The following is a 22851-nucleotide window of genomic DNA, read 5'->3' on the forward strand; positions in this document are numbered from 1 at the left end:
TGTAGTCACTATATTTTTTCTACATGTACTATAGTTTGTAGATCTTTCTGTTCTCAAAGCTTTCTGATCTAGTGTCTGCAGTGGTAGTGTAGACAGAGTCTGTACTATAAAAACATAATATCTCTTCAGTAACTGACTCATGGCATCTCTATTCCAGATGTGCCAGTTATGTGCTATTTTTAACCAACCAACCAACATAACGCAATGGTAAGTTTATGATTGCAATTTCTAGCACAGCAGTCTTAAGAATGCTCCATGCAGGGTGTTTATTCACATCCATAATCCAACTACAGTAAAACTGCCTGGAGCACAAAACATCATAAATCCTGTAGATGTAAACCCAAAAATTAATAACACAGGACATTTTAGGGGAAGACTAAGAATCACTAAAACATTTACTAAGGAGACTGTCTGAAAAATGAAGTGTGTATTTACTAGTTGAGTGCTTGACTATACTAATTTAGGGTAAAATAATCATTACAATCAGGAATGTGTTGATGGTGACCTCTAGTGGTTGACTGTGCAAATCTGGCATAGAGATATTGCTCCTCCTAGTGATATACACAAACTGCAGGCGCAGAGACACATGTCCACATACTTGATTATTGTAGTTTTAATACACATCTCGAATATTTGTATTGTTTTAATGGCTGGTTTGATTTCAGTAAGACTTGAAATACATTCAGTTTGAGCAAGTTACATGGTAATAGTGATTTGAGCTATCTGAAATGAATCCCAGTGATGGCAGTAGTGTCGCTACAAGTAACGTTAGTGAAGCTACTAGTTTAACTACATTTCTCAGTAGCGTCGCTGCTTTCTGAATCAAATAGCTTTTCAGTAGCGAAGCTCTATTTTTGATCGAAATGTAGTGAGCTAAGCTAACAGTTACTCTTCATTAAATGAATCTTCACTACACTAAAGCTACAGCCCTGGGAAATGTAGCAAGCTAAGCTACAGAAACATGGCAAAAGTAGTTTACTACATCTAAGCTATTTTTTAAAAAATTCAGTTTTACATTGAACCGACATCATACCAAGTCAATGCTCTCTCAGTGATCAAGTCAGTCACGCAGATAGATAAGCATAATAGTTAAGATTAATTGTTTATTCAACAGCTGTTCCAAACCAATTTGTCAACAAAAATCAGTAAAATGTACAGGGCCAGATTTACCTTATATTGTGACATAAGCAAAATAAATATTTGCTGTAGGCCGGAAACCTCCTATTGGTAGTTGGTATTGTGGCTTTATTATATACAGATACATTTATACAAAGGGTAACACTTAACAATAAGGTTCAATAGTTAACTAGTGTAGTTAACATGAACTAAGAATGAACAATACTGCAGCATTTATCTTAATGTTAATTTCAACATTTACTAATGCATTATTAAAATCAAAATCTGTGTTTGATAACATTAGTTAATGCACTGTGAACTACCAATAAACAACTGTATTTTCCTTAACTAACATTAAAGATTAATAAATATGCTACTGGAATAAATTGTCCATTGTTCACTCATGCTAGTTAATATAATGAAATCTTATTGCATAGTGTTACCATAAATGTATAGGACTATAGATAGGCTACGCTTATTTGCATTGTTGCATGTGTCATTATATTAAAATCAAGTTCAAATACAACGTTTTTGACCTGCATGCTTTTTCCCCGTCATTATACCGCCACATCAGAGGCAGTACGTGCATCGCATTTACGTTTTCATGAACTTGCAGGTTATACAGTTTTCTGTTGCTATGTGGGCGCTCAGTTTTTTCTGTTATTTGGCCAAAATATCATATTATAAAATATTCAGCACAAGCTATTTGGCTGTGACTCGGCAACAAAATGATATAAAACACTCTTCTTCTCTGCTCCTTATAAACAACAACAACAAAAAAACTTTAGCCTTTATAAATATAGTGTTTCTTGAGTAAAGAAAACGCTGTACTTATTCAATCAACAGTTCTTTATTTACCTTCAGACAGCAAACAAGATGAGATGCTCACTCCCTCTCTCTCTCTCTGCCCTAAATAGTATTGAAAATTACTAATATCACATAGAATTTAGGATGGATAGTGTGCACATTGGGATGCAGGCAATTACTTCCTTCCGCGCTGCGATGATGGCAAGAAGTTGGGGTCAAACCTTATGAAACGATTAATTTGCGTTTAAAAAAATATTAACGTGTTAAAATTTTTAGATTAATCACATGCGTTAACACGTTAACGTTGACAGCCCTAATTTAAATATGATTCCACAGAATGTTATATCGATTAAATAGCAGTTATGTGGACGTCAACAGTGACAAGATTTCTTATTCTGAGAAAATACTGCTGTATTTTTTGAAGTACAAATAGACAACTCTGTGAAAGAAATGCACAATAATTTATGACAGTCCTGTGACTCTGTGACCTGTCTGCTAAAGTGAATTTGACACATGCTGGAAAGCCATGACTCAACAGAATATGTACCACAGATTTGTTTATTCATCCAGGCTCTGATGTCAACACAATGAAAAGGTCTTTCTTTTAAGAGTGGCGTTTAAAAAGGGACAAAGAGACACTGCTGTTCTTATTATCCTTGAACACTTGATTCATCCTTGATTCAACATGATAAAGATCACATTTCAGGTCAGCAATTTCTTACTTTGTTCAAGCCTTAAACTCAATCAAAATTTTTAAGTTTTTCAAAAGGCACAAAAGCTGTCGCTGAGGTGGTACCTATTTAAAAGGTACACCTTTGTATTTTATTTAACCCTAAAGGGTGCATGTTGGTACCTTAAATGTACATTAAAGTGTGCAAATAAGTACCTAAATGGTACATATTAGTACCTTTTGCAAGGGTACCGCCCCAGTGTCAGCTTTTGTACCTTTTTTTCTGAGAGTGAATCCACTTACAGTTTTTGATTATTGACCTCAGTAAGCATATCTGAGGAATAGTTGACCCAAAAATGAAAATTTGCTGAAGATTAACTCACCGGCCAGCTATCCAATATGTAGATGAGCTTGTTTATCAGATTTTAAGAGAAATTTAGCATCTCATCACTTGTTCACCAATGGATCCTCAATGGGTGCCGTCAGAATGAGAGTTCAAACAGCTTATACAAGCATCACAATAATTTACAAGTAATCCACACCACTCCAGTCCATCAATTAACATCTTTGAAACAAATCCATTCAATGTCTTTAACTTTAGATCACTGCGTCTGGCTAAATATGAGTCCCCATTCAAACATCTTGGCCTGAGTGTGAATATATATTTTACTCATTTTGATTTTAGGGTAAACTATTCACTTTATTTGGTATTGGAATTTATGGTCTGTAATGTACTGTATTTAAATGATCTTCAAATGAATTTCATTGACAGATTAAGAGAAATAAAAAGGTTTACTTAAGGAAGCTGCTCAAATGTAAACCTCTTAATTGTACTTGCAGTGATTCAAGAAACCTATTTAAACATGAACGTTTACTATTGGTCTGTAATTTTTTTAATCCAAATTTTAATGTCCTGACGGTGTTTCTACTTTTTTCTCTTGAGAATTTAGCAACTAACAGATTAATAAACAGTTTTAGCCAAATCGGCCCAGACACATTTACACAGATTAAGTTACTTTAAAAAAAAATGAAAAGCTTTTTTACATTTAAAAAAAAAAATCTATTTCTTGTAAGTGAAACCATCTCAGCTAAGGGCTTTGTTGATCAAGGAAGAAACATTACTGCTATTCTCTAATAACATTAAATATATTTTTAAAAGCATGAAAAACATTAATCACATTCATAACACTGAAGCACCGCAATATAATGTAATTGTGACTGCATGGCCAAGAGTTTCATACAGCCTGTTATCTTCAAAATAATACCCTCTTCATCTCAGTATGAATGTTAGTACAGGTCCTTTTAAAAAAATTAGCATATTGTGATAAAGTTCATTATTTTCTGTAATGTACTGATAAACATTAGACTTTCATATATTTTAGATTCATTACAACACAACTGAAGTAGTTCAAGCCTTTTATTGTTTTAATATTGATGATTTTGGCATACAGCTCATGAAAACCCAAAATTCCTATCTCAAAAAATTAGCATATTTCATCCGACCAATAAAAGAAAAGTGTTTTTAATACAAAAAAAGTCAACCTTCAAATAATTATGTTCAGTTATGCACTCAATACTTGGTCGGGAATCCTTTTGCAGAAATGACTGCTTCAATGCGGCGTGGCATGGAGGCAATCAGCCTGTGGCACTGCTGAGGTGTTATGGAGGCCCAGGATGCTTCGATAGGGGCCTTAAGCTCATCCAGAGTGTAGGGTCTTGCGTCTCTCAACTTTCTCTTCACGATATCCCACAGATTCTCTATGGGGTTCAGGTCAGGAGAGTTGGCAGGCCAATTGAGCACAGTAATACCATGGTCAGTAAACCATTTACCAGTGGTTTTGGCACTGGGAGCAGGTGCCAGGTCGTGCTGAAAAATGAAATCATCTCCATAAAGCTTTTCAGCAGATGGAAGCATGAAGTGCTCCAAAATCTCCTGATAGCTAGCTGCATTGACCCTGCCCTTGATAAAACACAGTGGACCAACACCAGCATCACTGACTGTGGGTACTTGACACTGGACTTCAGGCATTTTGGCATTTCCCTCTCCCCAGTCTTCCTCCAGACTCTGGCACCTTGATTTCCGAATGACATGCAAAATTTGCTTTCATCCGAAAAAAGTACTTTGGACCACTGAGCAACAGTCCAGTGCTGCTTCTCTGTAGCCCAGGTCAGGTGCTTCTGCCGCTGTTTCTGGTTCAAAAGTGGCTTGACCTGGGGAATGCGGCACCTGTAGCCCATTTCCTGCACACGCCTGTACACGGTGGCTCTGGATGTTTCTACTCCAGACTCAGTCCACTGCTTCCGCAGGTCCCCCAAGGTCTGGAATCGGTCCTTCTCCACAATCTTCCTCAGGGTCCGGTCACCTCTTCTCGTTGTGCTGCGTTTTCTGCCACACTTTTTCCTTCCCACAGACTTCCCACTGAGGTGCCTTGATACAGCACTCTGGGAACAGCCTATTCGTTCAGAAATGTCTTTCTGTGTCTTACCCTCTTGCTTGAGGGTGTCAATGATGGCCTTCTGGACAGCAGTCAGGTCGGCAGTCTTACCCATGATTGCGGTTTTGAGTAATGAACCAGGCTGGGAGTTTTTAAAAGCCTCAGGAATCTTTTGCAGGTGTTTAGAGTTAATTAGTTGATTCAGATGATTAGGTTAATAGCTCGTTTAGAGAACCTTTTCATGATATGCTAATTTTTTGAGATAGGAATTTTGGGTTTTCATGAGCTGTATGCCAAAATCATCAATATTAAAACAATAAAAGGCTTGAACTACTTCAGTTGTGTTGTAATGAATCTAAAATATATGAAAGTCTAATGTTTATCAGTACATTACAGAAAATAATGAACTTTATCACAATATGCTAATTTTTTGAAAAGGACCTGTATAGTGTCAAGATCAGTGTGACCCAATTCCCTGAAAAATAATCTTATTAAAATAAACTGTAATTATCTTTCACTCACCTTTATGTGTCAGTCTAATAAACAGTCTAAATGTTCACACTCACACACATACAAAAAACACTATATATAATCCATTTTCTGTAATGATATCTGTCATTCAGCAAGACCCTTGACTATGTTCTCTATAATTAGATTCTGTTCATAAATATAGAACAAATTTGTTAAAGTAAAACGTATTGTTAAATTAAAAGTCAACAACAGCTGCAATGCATTTTTTTTCTTCTGTGAAACCTATTTCTGTTTCAAACAAGATATTCAACAAGGGAAAAAATGTAGGACAGATCTTAATTTTTTCCATTGGAATTTTACTGGATTGTTAAAAATGAGTTTTGATATAGAATGTAGCCTATAAGCAAAAGAGATTTTAATAAAACCATATACTTATTCGTTTTTTGGCTGTTGGTTAACAAATATACAACAGAAAGCAGTTTCAAAGGCAGTGAAACTTATTTCATTTCAATAAAAATAAATTTTTTTTGTCATTTAGACAAATTTCTACACAATAAAAATAAGTGTAGCCTATATTAAGAAAGTGAATAAAGTTATATAAAAATCTGTAATTTTGTAATAAATAAAAATAAAATAATTTTGATGTCAGGTTGACTTTATAAGGTTATTGTTTTGCAAAAAATAAAAAACTATTACTATCTTGCATTCTTTTACAATCGAATGCAGCATTTTTCATTACAAATTATATTATTGGCATGACAATTATAAATCAACATAAATTTGAGAATGCTTTAAATAGGCTATTTATTAGGCTATTAATTTGACATCATAACTTTTGTAAATTCCTTACTTTATTTGTTGCAGGTTCGATTTGTAATCACTATTCAATATTTATCATAAGCTTTGCATTCCCTAGTAACATTGGAGGGTTTTAATCTTGTTTCGTTCTACCCAGTTCCTCCATCTATTTTTACCAGCAGTCACGGAGGAACATTGCAGCACCTTGTGTTTGTTGTCTCCCCTCCTCTTCCTGGGTCTCTCGTTCCCGCTTATTAATCAGTCGCCTTGACCTACTCATCCTCCTCTTTCTCTCCTCTTTCTCTCCTCCTCTCCTCTCAGCATCTTCCTCTGACTCATCTTTTCATCCCCTCCCCCTTCTGTTTCTCCTCTCATCTCGCTCTCATTCTGGTTTGCACCCACCCTCACTCTGTTTTGCTTCTCTCTTCCGCAGCTCGACACTTCCAGGCTTGCCTAACGCAAGGCTACGCGCACTGACGGCAGGTAATCAATTATTCTTTCTTTTGCACCTTTGCATCATTAATGCATCTGATGGTTTGGCTTATAGGTGAACATGTGTTATTCTGTTTGGACATGATTTTGTGAATGTTGCATTAATTTATGAGCAATTATTTATTATTATGTCAGGACATTGCTGTTTTTAGAGCACGCCTCTGCGGACAGACAGTTGCATGCGGAGTCACTCCTTATGTTGGGATGCTGGTTGTGAATTTGGGTGGCAGTGTTTTCTGGTGCCCGCTGGTGAAGGGTCGGGCAGATGGATCCCGCACTATGTGTCTGCTTTACTGTTTCTATATAGGCTGCGTGTGTTATCAGTATGTGTCCAATCTGTTCTCATTGGAAGATTGTTTATTTTACTGAACTGAATCTTATTTTGTTCAAGTCACTTAAAGAGCTCAGTTAAAATGTTAGATTTAAAAATTATTACAGTGCAGTAAATTATGAGAGACACTAACGATTAGTTCACCTCGAGAGTTCCGAGTCGTATATTTGTCACGTGACTAATGCAAAAAGAACGAATCGCTAGTGAACGAGCCATCGCTAGTTCTCATTACAATCCGTGCCGTTCGCTTCGATGCTCTAGAAAGCTGTTCTTTTCGCCAAAGGGATGTTAAATTATTTATCTTTTTCTTGCCCCATCACGCCACTTTTCTGCGCTATGCACCCCACCCCTCCGCAGATCGCCCCCTCCCATCTGTATATCTGCTCTGCTGACAGCACGGTTGCTGCAGTATCACACTGGCACGACACAAATTAGCAGCGTCCGGATTCAGATGCACGGTCAGGAGCTGCTCGGACCTTGGCACTTGCGGGCATACATGCCAGTGTTGTCGTTACAAATAAAGCCCCTCCTTCTCCTCCTCCTCCTCCTCCTCTTCCTCCTCCCCCGGTTTAAACGCTGGTGGTCGGTGCTGCGAGACACGCATTCCATTAGCAAGGTGACACGTGCGCATATTTAGAATGCAATTTGCATGTTCTGGGTTTTCATTGGCTGCCAGGGTGGCATCTCGCTTGAACTGTATCTGGCATTGGAACTGAATGTTCCAGAAAAACGGGTCCATTTTCAAAGCCATCAGATTGATTGGCACTCATGATGTGTTTGGAAAGACATTGAGGGTTAAATCAAAATGGATGTACGTTCCTGGTCTTATTCTGAATGATTCACCAGTGCACCTTATTCTAAATGTTAATCTTTAAACAAAATTGAATAATAGCCTAATTATATAACCAAATAGCTATTTGTATTGTTTTAACAAAATCGCATTCTTGTACAGAACATACATTATTCATGATCCCATCCATTCCACAGCTCTGCTTTTGTTTTCCTTTTGTTTTACTTCGAAATTAAACACATTATAGAAGTAAAATGGGTTGCAAATGGCTATGTGATGTTGAGTGTTTGATATCGAATTGGATGGGTAAACAAAATCTGGCATTCCTTCAGAAAAAAGATTTGAAAGATTATTCAGTTTGGTGTTTTTTGACTTTATTAGCATAGGACAGTGGAGAAGTCACAGGAAGTGAAATGAGAGACAGAGGGGGGTGGGATTGGGAAAGGTCCTCGAGCTGGGATTTGAACTCGGGACGCCCGTAGCACAACTGCGCTATATGTCCGTGCTCTGGCCATAAGGCTACCGACTAAAAAACACAAAGATTTGGACCTCTCGGACTCGTAGGTTTGTCAACTCTTTGCGGCACCAAGTGCAACCTGACTAATTGTGTAAACTAAATGACACAGAACACGGTATTTCATGCAAAAATACAGTTACACTAATGCATTTTGTACACAGAAACCCAAACCCTGCTGCATTTCAACAACAGAAATGTAGTCAGTACTTTATTTTATGCACCAAACACTAAACTCAAAACTGATTTTGTGCACAAAAATTCACAAAAGCTTCATTTTGTGTACTAGTGTATAATATAAAACACCTTTGGTGAACAAATTGCACTCCGCATGTCCCAAAAATACTCATTCTGCGAGTAGTTTTCTGGATCACAGAATACATGCTGTCTATTAAAAACCCTAGTTCTTCACTTAAATGTATGCATTTTGCACTTAAGCAGCATTTCGAATGTAAAAAGAGATTTATTGCAGGTGCAGGTAGAACAAAACTGTGTTCGTGCTGACATGCTGGCGGACTCGCTCACTTTTAGATGTTTGTTTTACTCACACAAGGTCAATTAAAGGATGCTGTGGACACAGTTTCTAAACGTCCTGTCCAGTTAGAGTCAGCAGAGGTTTAGCTCATCCCCTCTTGTTTTCTCTCTGTGTTTAAGGATGTCCATTGTGAGCATCGTTGCCAGGGAAATCCTGGACTCTCGGGGAAACCCTACAGTGGAGGTGGACCTGAAAACTGATAAAGGTGAATCAATAGAGTCTCTCTCTACAACAAGGGATGAGCAGAATGTCATCCTGAATTTTAAAAGCAAAGGAATATGTGTTACCTACAATGTAAATTAAATTAAATATTCCTTCAAAACATTACTAAAAACATCTATAAATGCAAAATACAGTCAATAATACAGTAAATCTAATAAAACAAACAATATCAAAATATATCCAAATGCAAGTTGATGTATCAGTAAGATATGAATCACTGCTGGGAATAAATGACAGATTTGAAGTGTCAGTGTTTTTTTAGGTCTGTTCAGGGCTGCGGTGCCCAGCGGAGCATCGACAGGCATCTATGAGGCTCTGGAACTCAGAGATGGAGACAAGAGCCGTTACAAGGGCAAAGGTGAGCGATCACAGATGGTCCATCATTCATAACATTAGCACCATTAACCATCACTATAACATTAGATCAATTCAAACTAAATATATCATATTTTTGAAGCCTTCTGCAATAGTTTTGTTTATTTTATCTTCAATTTTACTTGCAGTGACCTGTATTCTTTGCTTTTCTTGTGTTTTAAGGTGTACTGAAGGCTGTTGGGCACATTAATGACACTCTCGGACCAGCCCTCATCGCATCTGTAAGTGCAAAGAGAATGGTGTTTAATGAACCTTTGTTCAATAACCAAAGAATCAGTTTTCAACCAGCACAAGAAGGGGTATAAACTGCAATCTGTGCATATTTGCTTATTTCTGGAAAAGGTCTGAATTAAGCGGAGATATTTAAGCATTAATTTCAGTATATATGCGATTTAAAAAAAAAAAGTGAAAAATCTGCATCTAATAATTTGCAGCTTATATTCAAAATATACTTGGTTTTAATGGGAGCACAGCCGAGTTTATTTAATGCATTTTCACTATGATTTACATCATTTTACAGGCTCCTGTTTTTTTTTTCATTCCATGCAGTTTTTTTCTCCAGATATTTGTCACCACTTTCCCAATAGTTTTAAATCATTTTTTTTTTACTGTTTAATTCTAAGCAATTGTTAATTGAATTATTTGTTATTTGTTTGTTTGTTTGTTTTACAGATCAGATTCCGATCAGATGGGATCAGAATCAGATCCCACCCCTGCACTTTCCTTAATCATTTTTCTTTTCATTTTTTTATACTCGTTTACTTATAACAGGAGATTTTAAAACAGGTCCCACTGCTACCAATCTACCAAAGGCAGAGACACAATTATCTGCTATTATCCAGGTCTTGATTTTCATTCTGATCTACACATTCCATTCTTTCGTTTTCATGTCTTTTTTTAAGTTACAGATACTCCCCATGTCTACAGTGCAAAAGCTAAAAACTCAAATATTGCAATTTTTTTATTTGAAGATGATTTGATGTTAACAAGGTTAATTTCACAGCAGCAGGGCTAATGATTAAACAACATTTTCATCAAGCATCAATCACTGTATTTTATTAACCTTGAGAGATTTATCTTCATGATGTGAACTCTAGGAGATCAGTGTGGTGGAACAGGAGAAACTGGACAACATGATGATCGAAATGGACGGCACGGAGAACAAATGTAAGTATGATGTTCTTTATTATGTGGAACACAAAAGGAGATGTTCAGCCGCATGTTCAGTGCTGAAAATGCACATACAATGACTTAGAAGGACAAAACAGCATACAATATGTCTATACACCTTATTTGCTATATGCCAAGTCTTCTGAAGCCATAACCAAATTGTAACTTATTTATTGGAAATCATACCCTCCACTCTAGCTTATATTAAAACATGCTGTGTACAAGTGTGTTGTGCCAGATTTGTTGTCAGTGACGCCAAACGCTTGTAAAGAATTGTGACCTGCCAAGTTTGAAAGCCAAGAGTTTGAGTAAACGATGAAAGAGTCTTGTGTTTTTTAGGAGACCTAATTATAATATTATAAATTATAATAAAAAAAGTTACATTATTCTATTAGAATATATTCTATTAGAATATATTTTAAAATGTAATTTATTCCTGTGATGTCTCACCTGATCCTTAAGAAATCATTCTAAATTGCTGATTTATTGCTCGAGAAATATTTTTTATTATTAATAAATTACTTAACTGTCACTTTTAATCAATTTAATGCATCCTTATTGAATACAAATATTAATAAATAAATAAAAAAATATCCCAAATCTGATCCCAAATATTTTAATTGTAGTTTAGTTTAAAACATTAGACTATACTAAAATTAATGCTGGGCAACGACTAATCGCAATTAATCACATCCAAAAATAAAAGTTTTTGTTTATATAATGTATGACTGTGTATATTTATTATGTATATGTATTGCGATTAATCGTTGCCCAGCACTAACTAAAATTTACACTGTTTATGGAAAAATATATTTCTTATACAATGACACTAGCATATAAATCACATAAAAATTAGATAATTATTAAATTAATTTAAAATTGACATTTTAAATCTGTTCATCATGTCTACAGCTCAGTTTGGAGCTAATGCCATCCTGGGAGTGTCTCTGGCCATCTGCAAGGCCGGTGCGGCTGAAAAAGGCGTCCCTCTGTATCGTCATATTGCTGATCTGGCAGGAAACACAGAACTAGTGCTGCCAGTTCCTGTAAGAAAACTCATTACTCAACAGCATGACTTCAGTTCGCAACATCATTATTCACATCTGTAGCTATTTTCTCTTGATTATCTATGGAAATAGACTGACTAAGTACATCTTCTCTATCCATTCGTCAGGCCTTTAATGTCATCAACGGAGGCTCCCACGCTGGAAACAAGCTGGCTATGCAGGAATTCATGGTGCTTCCTGTGGGGGCGGAGTCCTTCCGTGACGCCCTGCGTGTCGGAGCCGAGCTCTACCAGACGCTCAAGGGTGTCATCAAGGAGAAGTACGGCCAAGACGCCACCAACGTCGGCGACGAGGGAGGATTCGCTCCAAACATCCTGGAGAACAGTGAAGGTGAATCAGTGAATTGACTTGTCTGAGCGTGTGATCCAATTTCATCGTAATGAATTTATCCATTACTGGCTTCTCTGTCACACCTCCACAGCACTTGAGTTGATAAAGACGGCCATAGACAAGGCCGGCTTCACAGATAAAGTCGTGATTGGGATGGATGTAGCCGCCTCTGAGTTCTACCGTGACGGCAAGTACGACCTCGACTTCAAGTCTCCTCCAAACCCAGACAGACACATCACCAGTGATGAGCTGTTAGAGATCTACCAGACGTTTGTCAACGATTATCCAGGTAAACTGGAAATCAAATAAGACATAAAGGAATTTTAAAGTTTAAATGTTAATATAGTAAGGCTTTGAGGTTTATTTAAAGGAATGTACATTGTAAATTCATTAAAAAAAAAATTCATTTACTTTGCCTGTTTTTAGAGTAATGCACCTACACTGAAAGTCTAGGGACAATTGTCATTATTGAAATGAATTTAATTATTATTATTAAAATACAATTAATTATCACACCCTTCACTAACACTTAAAAATTAAACTAGCTAGCATGAGAATAGGAATATAACGATTTATCAACCTTAAGTTACATCCAACCTTTCATGATCGTGTCAAACTAGTAAATATGATAACTTTCACTTGTTCTAAAGTTTTTATTTCAGTGTTTTTAAAAGAAAAAAAGTCTCTTCTGCTCACCAAAAGAAAGAAAACCATGAAAACCAAGAAACCATGCATTTTTTTCAGGCTTTTTTGGTGAATCGAAAATTCATTAGAGCAGCATTTATTTGAAATAAATCTATTTTGTAACATTATCATTATTTACGCTGCCACCTTTGATCAATAATGCTTTCTTGCTAAATAAATGTATTTATTAATCTTTTGTTCCTATCTTAAACGCTAGTGGTGTCTATTGAGGACCCGTTTGATCAGGATGACTGGGCCGCTTGGACTAACATGACAGGCTCCATGGGGATCCAGATTGTGGGCGATGACCTGACTGTGACAAACCCAAAGAGGATAGAGAAGGCGGCGGAAGACCGTGCATGCAACTGTCTGCTCCTGAAGGTCAACCAGATCGGCACGGTCACAGAGGCCATCCAGGCGTGAGTCAATCTGTAAATCATGCCCCATAAACCTTAGTTTAGTACCAGCGTTTCCAGCGCCGGTCTTCTCACCTTGAACTGTGTGTCCCTCAGATGTAAGCTCGCTCAGGCCAACGGATGGGGCGTGATGGTCAGCCATCGCTCAGGAGAGACAGAAGACACTTTCATCGCTGATCTAGTCGTGGGACTCTGCACTGGGCAGGTACACAGTGTTAATTGTTAATGTTAATCAAATCATTAAGTTTGATCGCCTTGACAAACTTGAACTCTTTCTCTCTCTTGGCTTTCAGATAAAGACAGGAGCTCCATGTAGATCTGAGCGTCTCGCAAAATACAACCAACTTATGAGGCAAGAGAGCATTCAGTCTTACTATTTTTGAGTAATCCAGTAAAAAATGATTTTGGTCACCAAAACAATGTCTAAATAATTATCACATACTTTCTGCCTCTCTTTTTTTTTTTTTTTTAAATAGGCTGTTACAAAAATTTTAAAAGTGTTAGTTTTAGCATTCAACTCATTTGTAAAGCACAGTGTTGTTTTAGTATCATAGAGATATTATCATTTTTATTAATGGTTTTATTTGTAAAAAATATATTTTCCATGTTAATTTGCATTTCTGTTAAAGTTTCAGTCATTTTGTTGTGTTTTGTTGGGGTTTTTTTAGGTTTTGGTATATCTTAATGTTTATAATTATTTTTTATTTAGTAATTTATTTTTTTAGTTAATTTGTTTTAGCTTTTAATTTTCATTTGATTTAATTTAACTAATTAAATTTTATTATATAAAGTACAGTTTTAACGATTTTAGTTTTAGATAACTACAGTAAACTTGTAAAGCCACAACTGTTGACTTTTTTTTATTTACCGTATATTTAAAATACTGCTGTCAAATGATTAATTGCGATTAATCGCATCGAAAATAAGTTTTGTTTACATAATGCATGTGTGTGTAATATGTATATTATGTAGATATAAACGCACACACATGCAGCATATATTTTGAAAATATTTGCATGTATTTACATATACATATATATATATATATATATATATATATATTCAAATAATTTATACATATTTATTATATAAACATAACATATTTTTCTTAAATATATTCATGAATGTGTGTATATTTATATATACATAATAAATATACACAGTACACACACATTTATTTTGGATGCGATTAATCATTTGGCAGCACTACTTTAAAGTTACTGCTAGAATTGTTCATACTTATTTTTAGGTATCTAACAGTAAGTATTGAACTCCTTGCTCAACTTGTTTGCTTTTTCATCCTCTATACAATTGGATGATAAAGAAGGTTAAATAAATCCCATAGACTTCCATTGAATGAAGGCAGTTTTCTGTAATCAAATGTAAAAATGTTTGATTGTGCGTCAGCACGTACAAATGAATATGACTCAACTGACTGAAAAAGTCCCAGTCTCAAAAATAGCGTACATAAAAAACCAATAATTACTTTGATTAACTTTGTTGATTACAGTCTTCTAGCTGTTTCTCTGTCACCTCCTGTTCCCGTATAATTAATCCATGTCCATCTCTGCCAATCTGTCTGTTTTTTTCCTGCCTCACAGGATTGAAGAAGAACTGGGCGATCAGGCTCGATTCGCTGGGCACAATTTCAGAAACCCTAGCGCTCTGTGATACTGACATCACACCGAAATCACACAAAAAACAACTGACAGAGTATGTACTGCACTGAACCGACTGACTGCCCTTGACGTCCCCTCAAATCATTCAAAATGCATTAAAACAGCACTATTTGCACTGATATACAAAAGATGACTTACTCAGACACGTATATATTTAAACTGAACTGGACTGCGGACAGGCTTTGATAGACCAAATATTCTGCACAGTGGATCCTGGACTGGCCAACATTATGCACAAGTGATACTGAATTACTTGACGGGCAAAACATGTGCACAGGGTGGACATGCATGCATGCTTATGATTCAGAAAATGGACCTTGAATTTAACAAGGCAAAGATGCTTAAAAAAGAAGGATTTAACTCAGATGGAATAAAAGTAAAGATTTATTTTAATCAGGTGTAATCTTTAAAATTAAGCTTCAGTGTAGATGTCAAATGTATGTACATAAAAAAAACAGTCTAGGTTGACTTGCCATGCTAAAGAAATCAAATGTAATTTTTATGGTTCATTGCATGAGAACTAGGCAAAAAATATAGAGAGATTTTGGAAAAAGGAGAGTAGAAAAATCAAGTAGTTACCAATTTATGCAGCAGTGGGAATTTCAATGGGAAGATCACGCTGAGATGAGTGACATTGACATTGAAGAATTCGGGGTCCGGCATTTACTCTAAAAGACAGTTTACCGAGTCGTTTGCCCAGGGCATTTGATGCTTTTTATCAGACAATACTCTTTCTCAGATGCTGTTTTTTGTGTCCATCTCTGACCCAAAAGCATGCTGAAGAAAAAGAACCTTTTAAAATAAACTGTTATTCATTCAAATCAACAAATAAAATAAAATAGGGTGTTTTGACCTGACATAAAAAGAAAAAGTGTAGAATAATGTGTAGAATATATTTATTTCCACAAAAAGTTAATACGTTTCTGTATATCTTTGTCATTGATTTGGATGGTCTAAAATAAGTCCTGAGTATGTTATGATATTGTTGTCTTATGGCTCCCTACATAAATCAACACAGCAAATAATGAATAAATAACGAGAAAGAAGTCTAAAGGATCAAAAATAAAGGTCAAATATCACTTCTAATAATAATAATTATATTCAAGAACCCCATAATCTTCACAAGTCTGCCGGATTTTCTCATGCAATGTCTCTTAAATGTACTTTCACATTTTCTTTTACCCTGGATCTCCATCCTTAAGGGGAAGTGGAAGTTTTTTGCATTGACTAAAACAAACTGTAAGTGAGCCATCTGTTGGCACATTTCTGGCTCAACCAATGGCGTGTGTTTGGGGCGGGGCTACCATTGTCCAAATATATAAGAGACAGACAGCTGTAGGACACTTCACTTCTGCTTTAAGATGAATGATCAAATTCAGTAGTGAAAGAAAGAGAGACATAATCACAATGGCAGATCTGATTCAAGAACTGGACCGACAGACACGCTTACATGAGTACAGACCAAACACACTCACTCACATTTGTGTAGCAAAGTCTTACCCTCAACGCACACGATTCCATATGCTCCCCCCAAATGGACTTGCAGTCTGTGTTTCTTCTTTTCTTGTCGTTTCATCCGTCTCCTCTCCCCCTTTCCTTTCTTGTGGTTATGACTTGGCTTGTTCCCCATACCTGAAATCTTTTTCCTCCCTGATGGCTTATCTTTTCATCATTTTGTGAGATTATTGTGGTGAAAGAAGGAAAAGAAAGCAAGATGAAAATAAAAATAATAATAACTGACAAGCCTGTCAGTGAATAATGTTATGGAATATTAAAGCTGACATTACTTTCGTCAACCTCGAGTCCCTAAGTGTGTTTTCTTCTTATCGTTAAAAGCAGAGGACGTTTAAATGGCTTTTCACCATTTAGACTCTCAGTTATAGAACAGGATAGTGTTTTAATGGGTATTTCTTATCATCTACATTAGAAAACGCAGTCACTGAATTCAGCTCAATTAAAAAAAAGTTTTTAAAAGAAACGACTACTTTTATTCAGCGAGGATGCATTAAATGGATCAAAAGTGTCTTAAGACGTGTATGATGTTCAAAAGATTTTTTTTTCTATTCATGCACAGCAAAATGATTTTCAACTCTCTTCTGATGATAAGAAATGTTTCTTAAGCAGTAAATCAGCATATTAGAATGATTTCTGAAGGATCATGTGACACTGAAGACTGGAGTAATGATGCTGAAATTTCAGTTGTCATCACAGAAATAAATTACATTCAAATCAATAGAAAAGTTATTTGAAATTGTAATATTTCACAATTACTGTTTTTACTTTAATAAAAAAAAAATAATAATTAGGCCAAAAGAAAACACTACAAGAAGACAGGACTAATAACGTTTTTAATTTCCTACCGAGGTAGTCATTTCTACAGAGGATAAAGTGCTTATTAAGTCACTACGAATTAAGCATTCAACGCTGGTCTTGTAATTTAATCAATGTGGAGAATACAGTGTGCTAGATTTCAAGTAGTGTGCTCTGGAAGTGCATAGACAACACAGCAGTTAACTCGAGTGCAGTAACAAACTAACATGCCCAAGCTCTCTTCTATTACTTTAAGTGGGAAGGGAGTTGATGTTAATAACCCACTGTTTAACAAGCAGGTGAGCAAAAGCAACACAACCACAAATGCACTTTCAGACCTGCTGGAATGACAACAAGAAGCTGGTCTACACTGATTGGGCAGTGTGGCAGTTTTGGATCTCTATGAGCAGGCATTTATGATGTCAACAAACTCTGGCTTCAGGGAAGCACCTCCAACCAGGAAGCCATCGACGTCAGGCTGGGCTGCAAGCTCTTTGCAGTTTCCTCCAGTAACAGAGCCTGTGAAATGAGGAGAGAAGAACAAAACTGCTGAGTTGCCAAGAGAGCAAACTAAGAGTAATTGTATTTGTTAAATTGTTAAGTAAAAAGGGATCAGCATTGAGTCAATAAAGATACGTGTCCTTTAAATTACATGTTATAAAGCGATATTATGGATAGAGGACTACTATTTTAGCTGGAAGTAATGGTTTATTACAAACACAGCTTTTCGCTTCACAAGACATTTACTAATGGACTGGAGTCATGTGGATTACTGTGATGTTTTTAATCAGCTGTTTGGACTCTCATTCTGACGGCACCCATTCACTGTAGAGGATGCATTGGTGAACAAGTGACATAATGCTACGTTTCTCCAAATCTGCTCTTGTCAAAGTATAGAGCACATCTTCTATTTGCATATATTTGTGAATGACTTAAAAGTAAATACTGTGTAAAATAAGCAACTCCAGTCATTTAAACAGTAGAGCATGGTGCTAGCAACGAGAAGGTCATGGGTTCAATTCCCAGGGAATGCATGAAATGTTAAAATGTATACTCTAAATGCAGCCAAATGCATAACTGTAAATATGAGGGTAATTTTTGGAATCTTATTTGCTTTCATTCAATTGCATCATGCATGGACATGCTACCAAATTTCTTTTGTGTTCCACAGATGAAGGAAGGGCAATGGGATGTGGTGTGACGAGCTGAGCAAATGATAGAATATTTGTTTTTGGGTGAACTATTTAAGGCCACTCAGAATTGAACAGACAGGACGTTCTGAACACTGCAGACTCACCTCCGTAGATGATGCGCACAGAGTCGGCTATTGCATCTGACACATTCGCTCTCAGCCATCCTCTCAGCTTCTCATGCACCTCCTGAGCCTGCAGCACACAAATAACAGGATGACTTTATTTCAAATAGTTTGGTGTTTGTACACCACTTCACTCTTAAAAGCAAAAAAACATTTCAAAAGGAGGTTTTTCCAAAGCAAAGATTCATTTTAGGTTCCCCAAAGAACCATTCAAGTGACAGTTCTTAAAAAAAAAAATTATACAGTGCCCTCCATAAGTATTGGAACAATAAAGACAAAATTGCTCTGTTGGCTGTGGAGTCAAGACTTTTACAAATATGATTAAAAGATGAATATGAGATAAAACTACAGAACGTCACATTTTATTATTAGCCGTTTCAACACATACATGTTTTACTCGGTACTTCCGCCTAAGTCAACCGTGACCTTTTCCACGTAATTGCGTATTACGTGACGTCACGAACGCGCATCACAGAACAGAGCAAGGCGAGCATTTGTGCTTATAAAACAAACTTTTTTATTTATTTTTGAAATGACAGATCGTTTCGCTAGATAAGACCCTTATTCATCGTCTGGTATCGTTTAAAGCCCTTTGAAGCTGCACTGAAACTGTCTTTTGGACCTTGAACCGTTTGGGTCCCATTGAAGTCCATTATATTGAGAAATGTTTTCATCAAAAACCTTAATTTCTTTTCGACTGAAGAAAGAAAGACATGGACATCTTGGATGTGAACTAATCCTTTAACTGACTCGTGCCTTAACTGACTTAACTCGTTTGACTCGCGCCTGTAGCTGAAGTGAAGCTGGAGCGCGTGTCTGAAACGTCTCCAGATTGATGTGATCGTAAAGACGTTCTGCGACTGAATAAATGCACTTCTTGTCAAGAATATTTTAATGATCTGAAAAGTCTCTTTCCACTACAAAAAGAAACTTCTGTGGAATGGAAAGGAACCATCAATGCCAATAAAGACCCTTTATTTTTAAGAGTTAAGAGCAACACCATATAAAGTACATGATCATAAACGGAATGACTTTAAACTACAGTATAATATAATTAAGAATATTATTATTCATTCTTTAATGCATATGCATTTCATAAATATGAAATGAGAGCAATCAAAGATGAAACGTGATATGACTGATGGATAGTATGAATACAGATTTACCTGATCAGGAGTGGCGGTTTTACCAGTGCCAATGGCCCAGACTGGTTCATACGCTAAAACCACACGAGCCCAGTCCTTCACATTGTCTATAAAACACAGAAATTTATCAAGGCTTTAAGTGTTTCACATGCATGAACAGGGTCCAAGAACAAAAAGAAAATTAACTGTTTGAAGACTCATGTTCGGAACATGAGCATTTCATATAAACCATCAAAATAAATCTGCCAAATATTAGCATATTTGTGACCCTGCATCACAAAACCAGTCATAAGGGTCAATATTGTGAAACTGAGATTTATACATCGCCTGAAAGCTGAATAAATAAGTTTTCCACCGATGTATGGTTTACATACATCACAATATTTGGATGAGATACATATATTTGAAAATCTGGAATCTGAGAGTGCAAAAAAATTTAAATATTGAGAAAATCACCTTTAAAGTTGTCCAAATGAAGCTCTTAGCAATGCAGATTACTAATCAAAAATTAAGTTTTAATGTATTTATGGTTGGAAATTTACAAAATATCTTAATGGAGCATGATCTTTACTTAATGTCCTAATTAATTTTGCCATAAAACAAAAAATGATCATTTTGACCCATACAATGTATTTTTGGCTATTGCTACAAATATACCCATGATACTTATGACTGGTTTTGTTGTCCAGGGTCACATCTGTGGACAATCCACAATGTTAAAATCACATATTTAATATCAGATTTGTGTTTTCAAATGACCTGCAATGACTTTGGTCTGTTCAAACACCACGTCATCAGTGGTTCCAGCTTCTCTCTCCTCTAGTTTCTCCCCAATGCAGGCGATCACACACAAATCGCTCTCTAGGCAATGGGCCACCTTCTGGCCAATCAGCTGCAAAGGAGCCAATCAGAGTGAAACAGAGCTGAATGCAGAATAGCACAAATAGGCATCATAACAAGGCCTGAATTTCATCATACAGCAATGCAAAGACATAAAAGGGTTTGGATTCCTGTTAAAATACCTCATCGCTCTCGCCAAACACGTGGCGCCTCTCAGAATGGCCCAGAATCACCCAGTCGATGCCGCAGTCTTTAATCATCGCTGGGCTAAAGCGGAGCAGAAAAGGACGTGAAATATGGTTTTAGAGTTTTGACAGTGATAAATGGTTGTTCATAAAAACTATAAAAGATACCAATGAGCACATATACCTGATCTCCCCGGTGAAGGCTCCTTTGGGTGCCTTATAGCAGTTCTGGGCGGCCACACCGATCCTCTGGTCCATCTTAGACCTCACGTAATCGAGATAGATGGACGGTGCTCCACACACCACCTCTAAACAATGAACACAAAACCACTGTTATGATGATATATGATTATGAAAGCCAGCATGAACACTTATAGATGAATAGTTCATCCCAAAACAAAACATCTGTCATCATTTACTCATGTCATAGTTTTTGTGTGAAATATTTATTTTTTATTATTACTGTTGTTATGTGTCACTACCTCTAAATTTGTTCGATATTTTTCTAAAGGTAAAATGGAAATAAATTCTGTTTATATCTTGCAATTCCATTTTTTTCCCCTCTGCGTTTTCATCTCGCATTTTTAGTTTCTGCCATTGAACTTAGCAACTTTCTATCTTGCACTTTTTCATCGCAACTTTTTCTTCTTGCCATTGTGAATTTATAGTAGAGTCTAAAAGAAACTGGAAATCAGATATAAACTGAATTGTGAAAACTGTCAGAATTGTGATAAAAAAGTAGCCATTACATGTGTGTGTGTGTGAAATGTTATTATTATTGATTATCTCTGAATCTATTAGATATTTTCCCCAAATTAGAATGGGATCAAATAATTTAGCTAACAAATATTTTACATATATGAGCCAAAAATTGGGATAGGGCAAATATCATTTGGCTAACAATTATTTAGCTAAAAACTACTTATATTTTTATGCCTATGGGACAAATATGGGATGTATGGGACAAGACAAAACCATAAATTGTAAATTAATTATAAAGCTTTCTAAAGCAGGCCTAAGCAGAAATATCATGAACAATATCATCAAATATATTACTTATTTAGCTAGTTGTATTTTTATGTAATTTTTTAGGCATGTGTGACAAATATAGGATATATGGGACAGGACAAATATCAAAATTATAAATTAATAATGAAGCTTTCTACAGCAGGCCTATGAAAAAAAAAAATGACTGTGACATGCAATAATGTAAGAAAATCAACTGTATAATAAAATAAACTAGCTTTATAGTTAATATTTTTAAGCTATTTATGAAAAAGCAGTTCAAATAGCCAAGTCATGTATGTTATGTTAAAGTGTCACGTGACATAATATAGCAAACCGTCTCTGGTGCTTCTAAACAACTCTGTCGATTAGCTATATATACAAATACATCCGTGAAATTGACAAATTAAATACTTTCTGCTTAATATTCTTTCAGGTAAACGAGGTAACATCAAATGAACGCCATGGACCTGTTTCATCGTTGAGACTGGCCGTGTTCAAGGTCATTATGAGCTCGCCCAAACTCTCTTTATCGCCGTTCATTTTCCAGTTTCCTCCGACGAAGAATTTTCTTGAGGACATATTTGCGCGACAAACCGAACGAAACAAACACAACGACTGCAGTAAGTATAATCGCTCCCGTTAGACAGCTTACGAATTTTACTATGGAGAAGGCTTGGTTGTTAATATTCATGAGAAGCGCTTTGGCATTGGATGATTGCGAGAAACGTCAGTATGTTCTAATTAATATTCATGAGGTAAGGCCTCTTCATAAAATCCGTTTGCTCTGCATAGAAGGACTCAATTTACAATGAGGCCCAAAAATGTGAGAAATGGAATGAAATTGCTTCTATTTTGCAAATTACATTATTTATGTTATCCAGCATGATTTGAGAATGTTCCAAAGAACATTTTGTACTTGCTGTAGCGAGTAATCGGACCTTTTATACAGCATTTGCAGAATGTCCTTTATTTATTTACATTTTTAATGACAATTTAAAGTAAACAGCTTTCCCTAGATATGAAATCAAGTCAATATAATTATTTTTAATATTAAATAATTCATTATTTACAATGTAAGGAGGTTTGTAGGCGTTCCGAATGCTGTTGCCTTTATTTTGGTGATTATATTATAAGCTTTTGTTCAGT

The 22851-nt window shown here is 36.0% G+C and overlaps 2 protein-coding genes across 4 annotated transcripts in view; one reads left to right on the forward strand and one right to left on the reverse strand.

Annotated features, from left to right (window-relative positions):
* The window catches only part of LOC306885551 (gamma-enolase-like), a 20955-nt gene extending 4259 nt beyond the window's left edge, over positions 1–16696 (forward strand). The window contains exons 1-13 of one of the 2 annotated variants that reach the window (XM_079442160.1): positions 2550–2629; positions 6731–6780; positions 9079–9164; positions 9444–9539; positions 9719–9777; positions 10654–10723; positions 11639–11772; positions 11901–12123; positions 12215–12412; positions 13025–13226; positions 13320–13428; positions 13517–13575; positions 14825–16696. In XM_079442160.1, the coding sequence (XP_079298286.1) occupies positions 9080–9164; positions 9444–9539; positions 9719–9777; positions 10654–10723; positions 11639–11772; positions 11901–12123; positions 12215–12412; positions 13025–13226; positions 13320–13428; positions 13517–13575; positions 14825–14894 (1305 nt within the window). In that variant the 5' untranslated portion in view covers positions 2550–2629; positions 6731–6780; position 9079 and the 3' untranslated portion in view covers positions 14895–16696. Of the gene's footprint in view, positions 1–2549; positions 2630–6730; positions 6781–9078; positions 9165–9443; positions 9540–9718; positions 9778–10653; positions 10724–11638; positions 11773–11900; positions 12124–12214; positions 12413–13024; positions 13227–13319; positions 13429–13516; positions 13576–14824 lie in introns of those variants that run through there. The other variant, XM_079442159.1, reaches the window with a different exon arrangement.
* Positions 16469–22394, reverse strand: LOC306885552 (triosephosphate isomerase A-like). Of its 2 annotated transcripts, none has more exons than XM_079442161.1 (7): positions 22173–22394; positions 20882–21005; positions 20695–20779; positions 20432–20564; positions 19694–19779; positions 18510–18597; positions 16469–17731 (listed from the first exon to the last, which is right to left on the reverse strand). In XM_079442161.1, the coding sequence occupies exons 1-7, from the start codon at positions 22282–22284 to the stop codon at positions 17613–17615; spliced, it is 747 nt and encodes a 248-aa protein (XP_079298287.1). In that variant the 5' UTR covers positions 22285–22394; the 3' UTR covers positions 16469–17612. The 2 variants fall into 2 exon arrangements, with proteins under 2 accessions (XP_079298287.1, XP_079298288.1); XM_079442162.1 differs by having other exon boundaries at positions 17232–17731; positions 22117–22185.
* Between the last annotated feature and the right edge of the window lie 457 nt (positions 22395–22851).

This window comes from Barbus barbus, assembly GCF_936440315.1.
Source record: "Barbus barbus genome assembly, chromosome: 19".
Classification (NCBI taxonomy): domain Eukaryota; kingdom Metazoa; phylum Chordata; class Actinopteri; order Cypriniformes; family Cyprinidae; genus Barbus; species Barbus barbus.

What these genes read in the sequence shown, in the direction of transcription:
- LOC306885552 (XM_079442161.1), bottom strand. Translation starts at nt 22,284, where the DNA reads ATGTCCTCAAGAAAATTCTTCGTCGGAGGAAACTGGAAAATGAACGGC. An exon ending in CAGTCTCAACGATGAAACAG is followed by an intron (nt 21,006 to 22,172) that starts GTCCATGGCGTT and finishes TTCATTGTTTAG; the next exon opens with AGGTGGTGTGTGGAGCACCG. An exon ending in TGTGCGCATCATCTACGGAG is followed by an intron (nt 17,732 to 18,509) that starts GTGAGTCTGCAG and finishes CTCATTTCACAG; the next exon opens with GCTCTGTTACTGGAGGAAAC.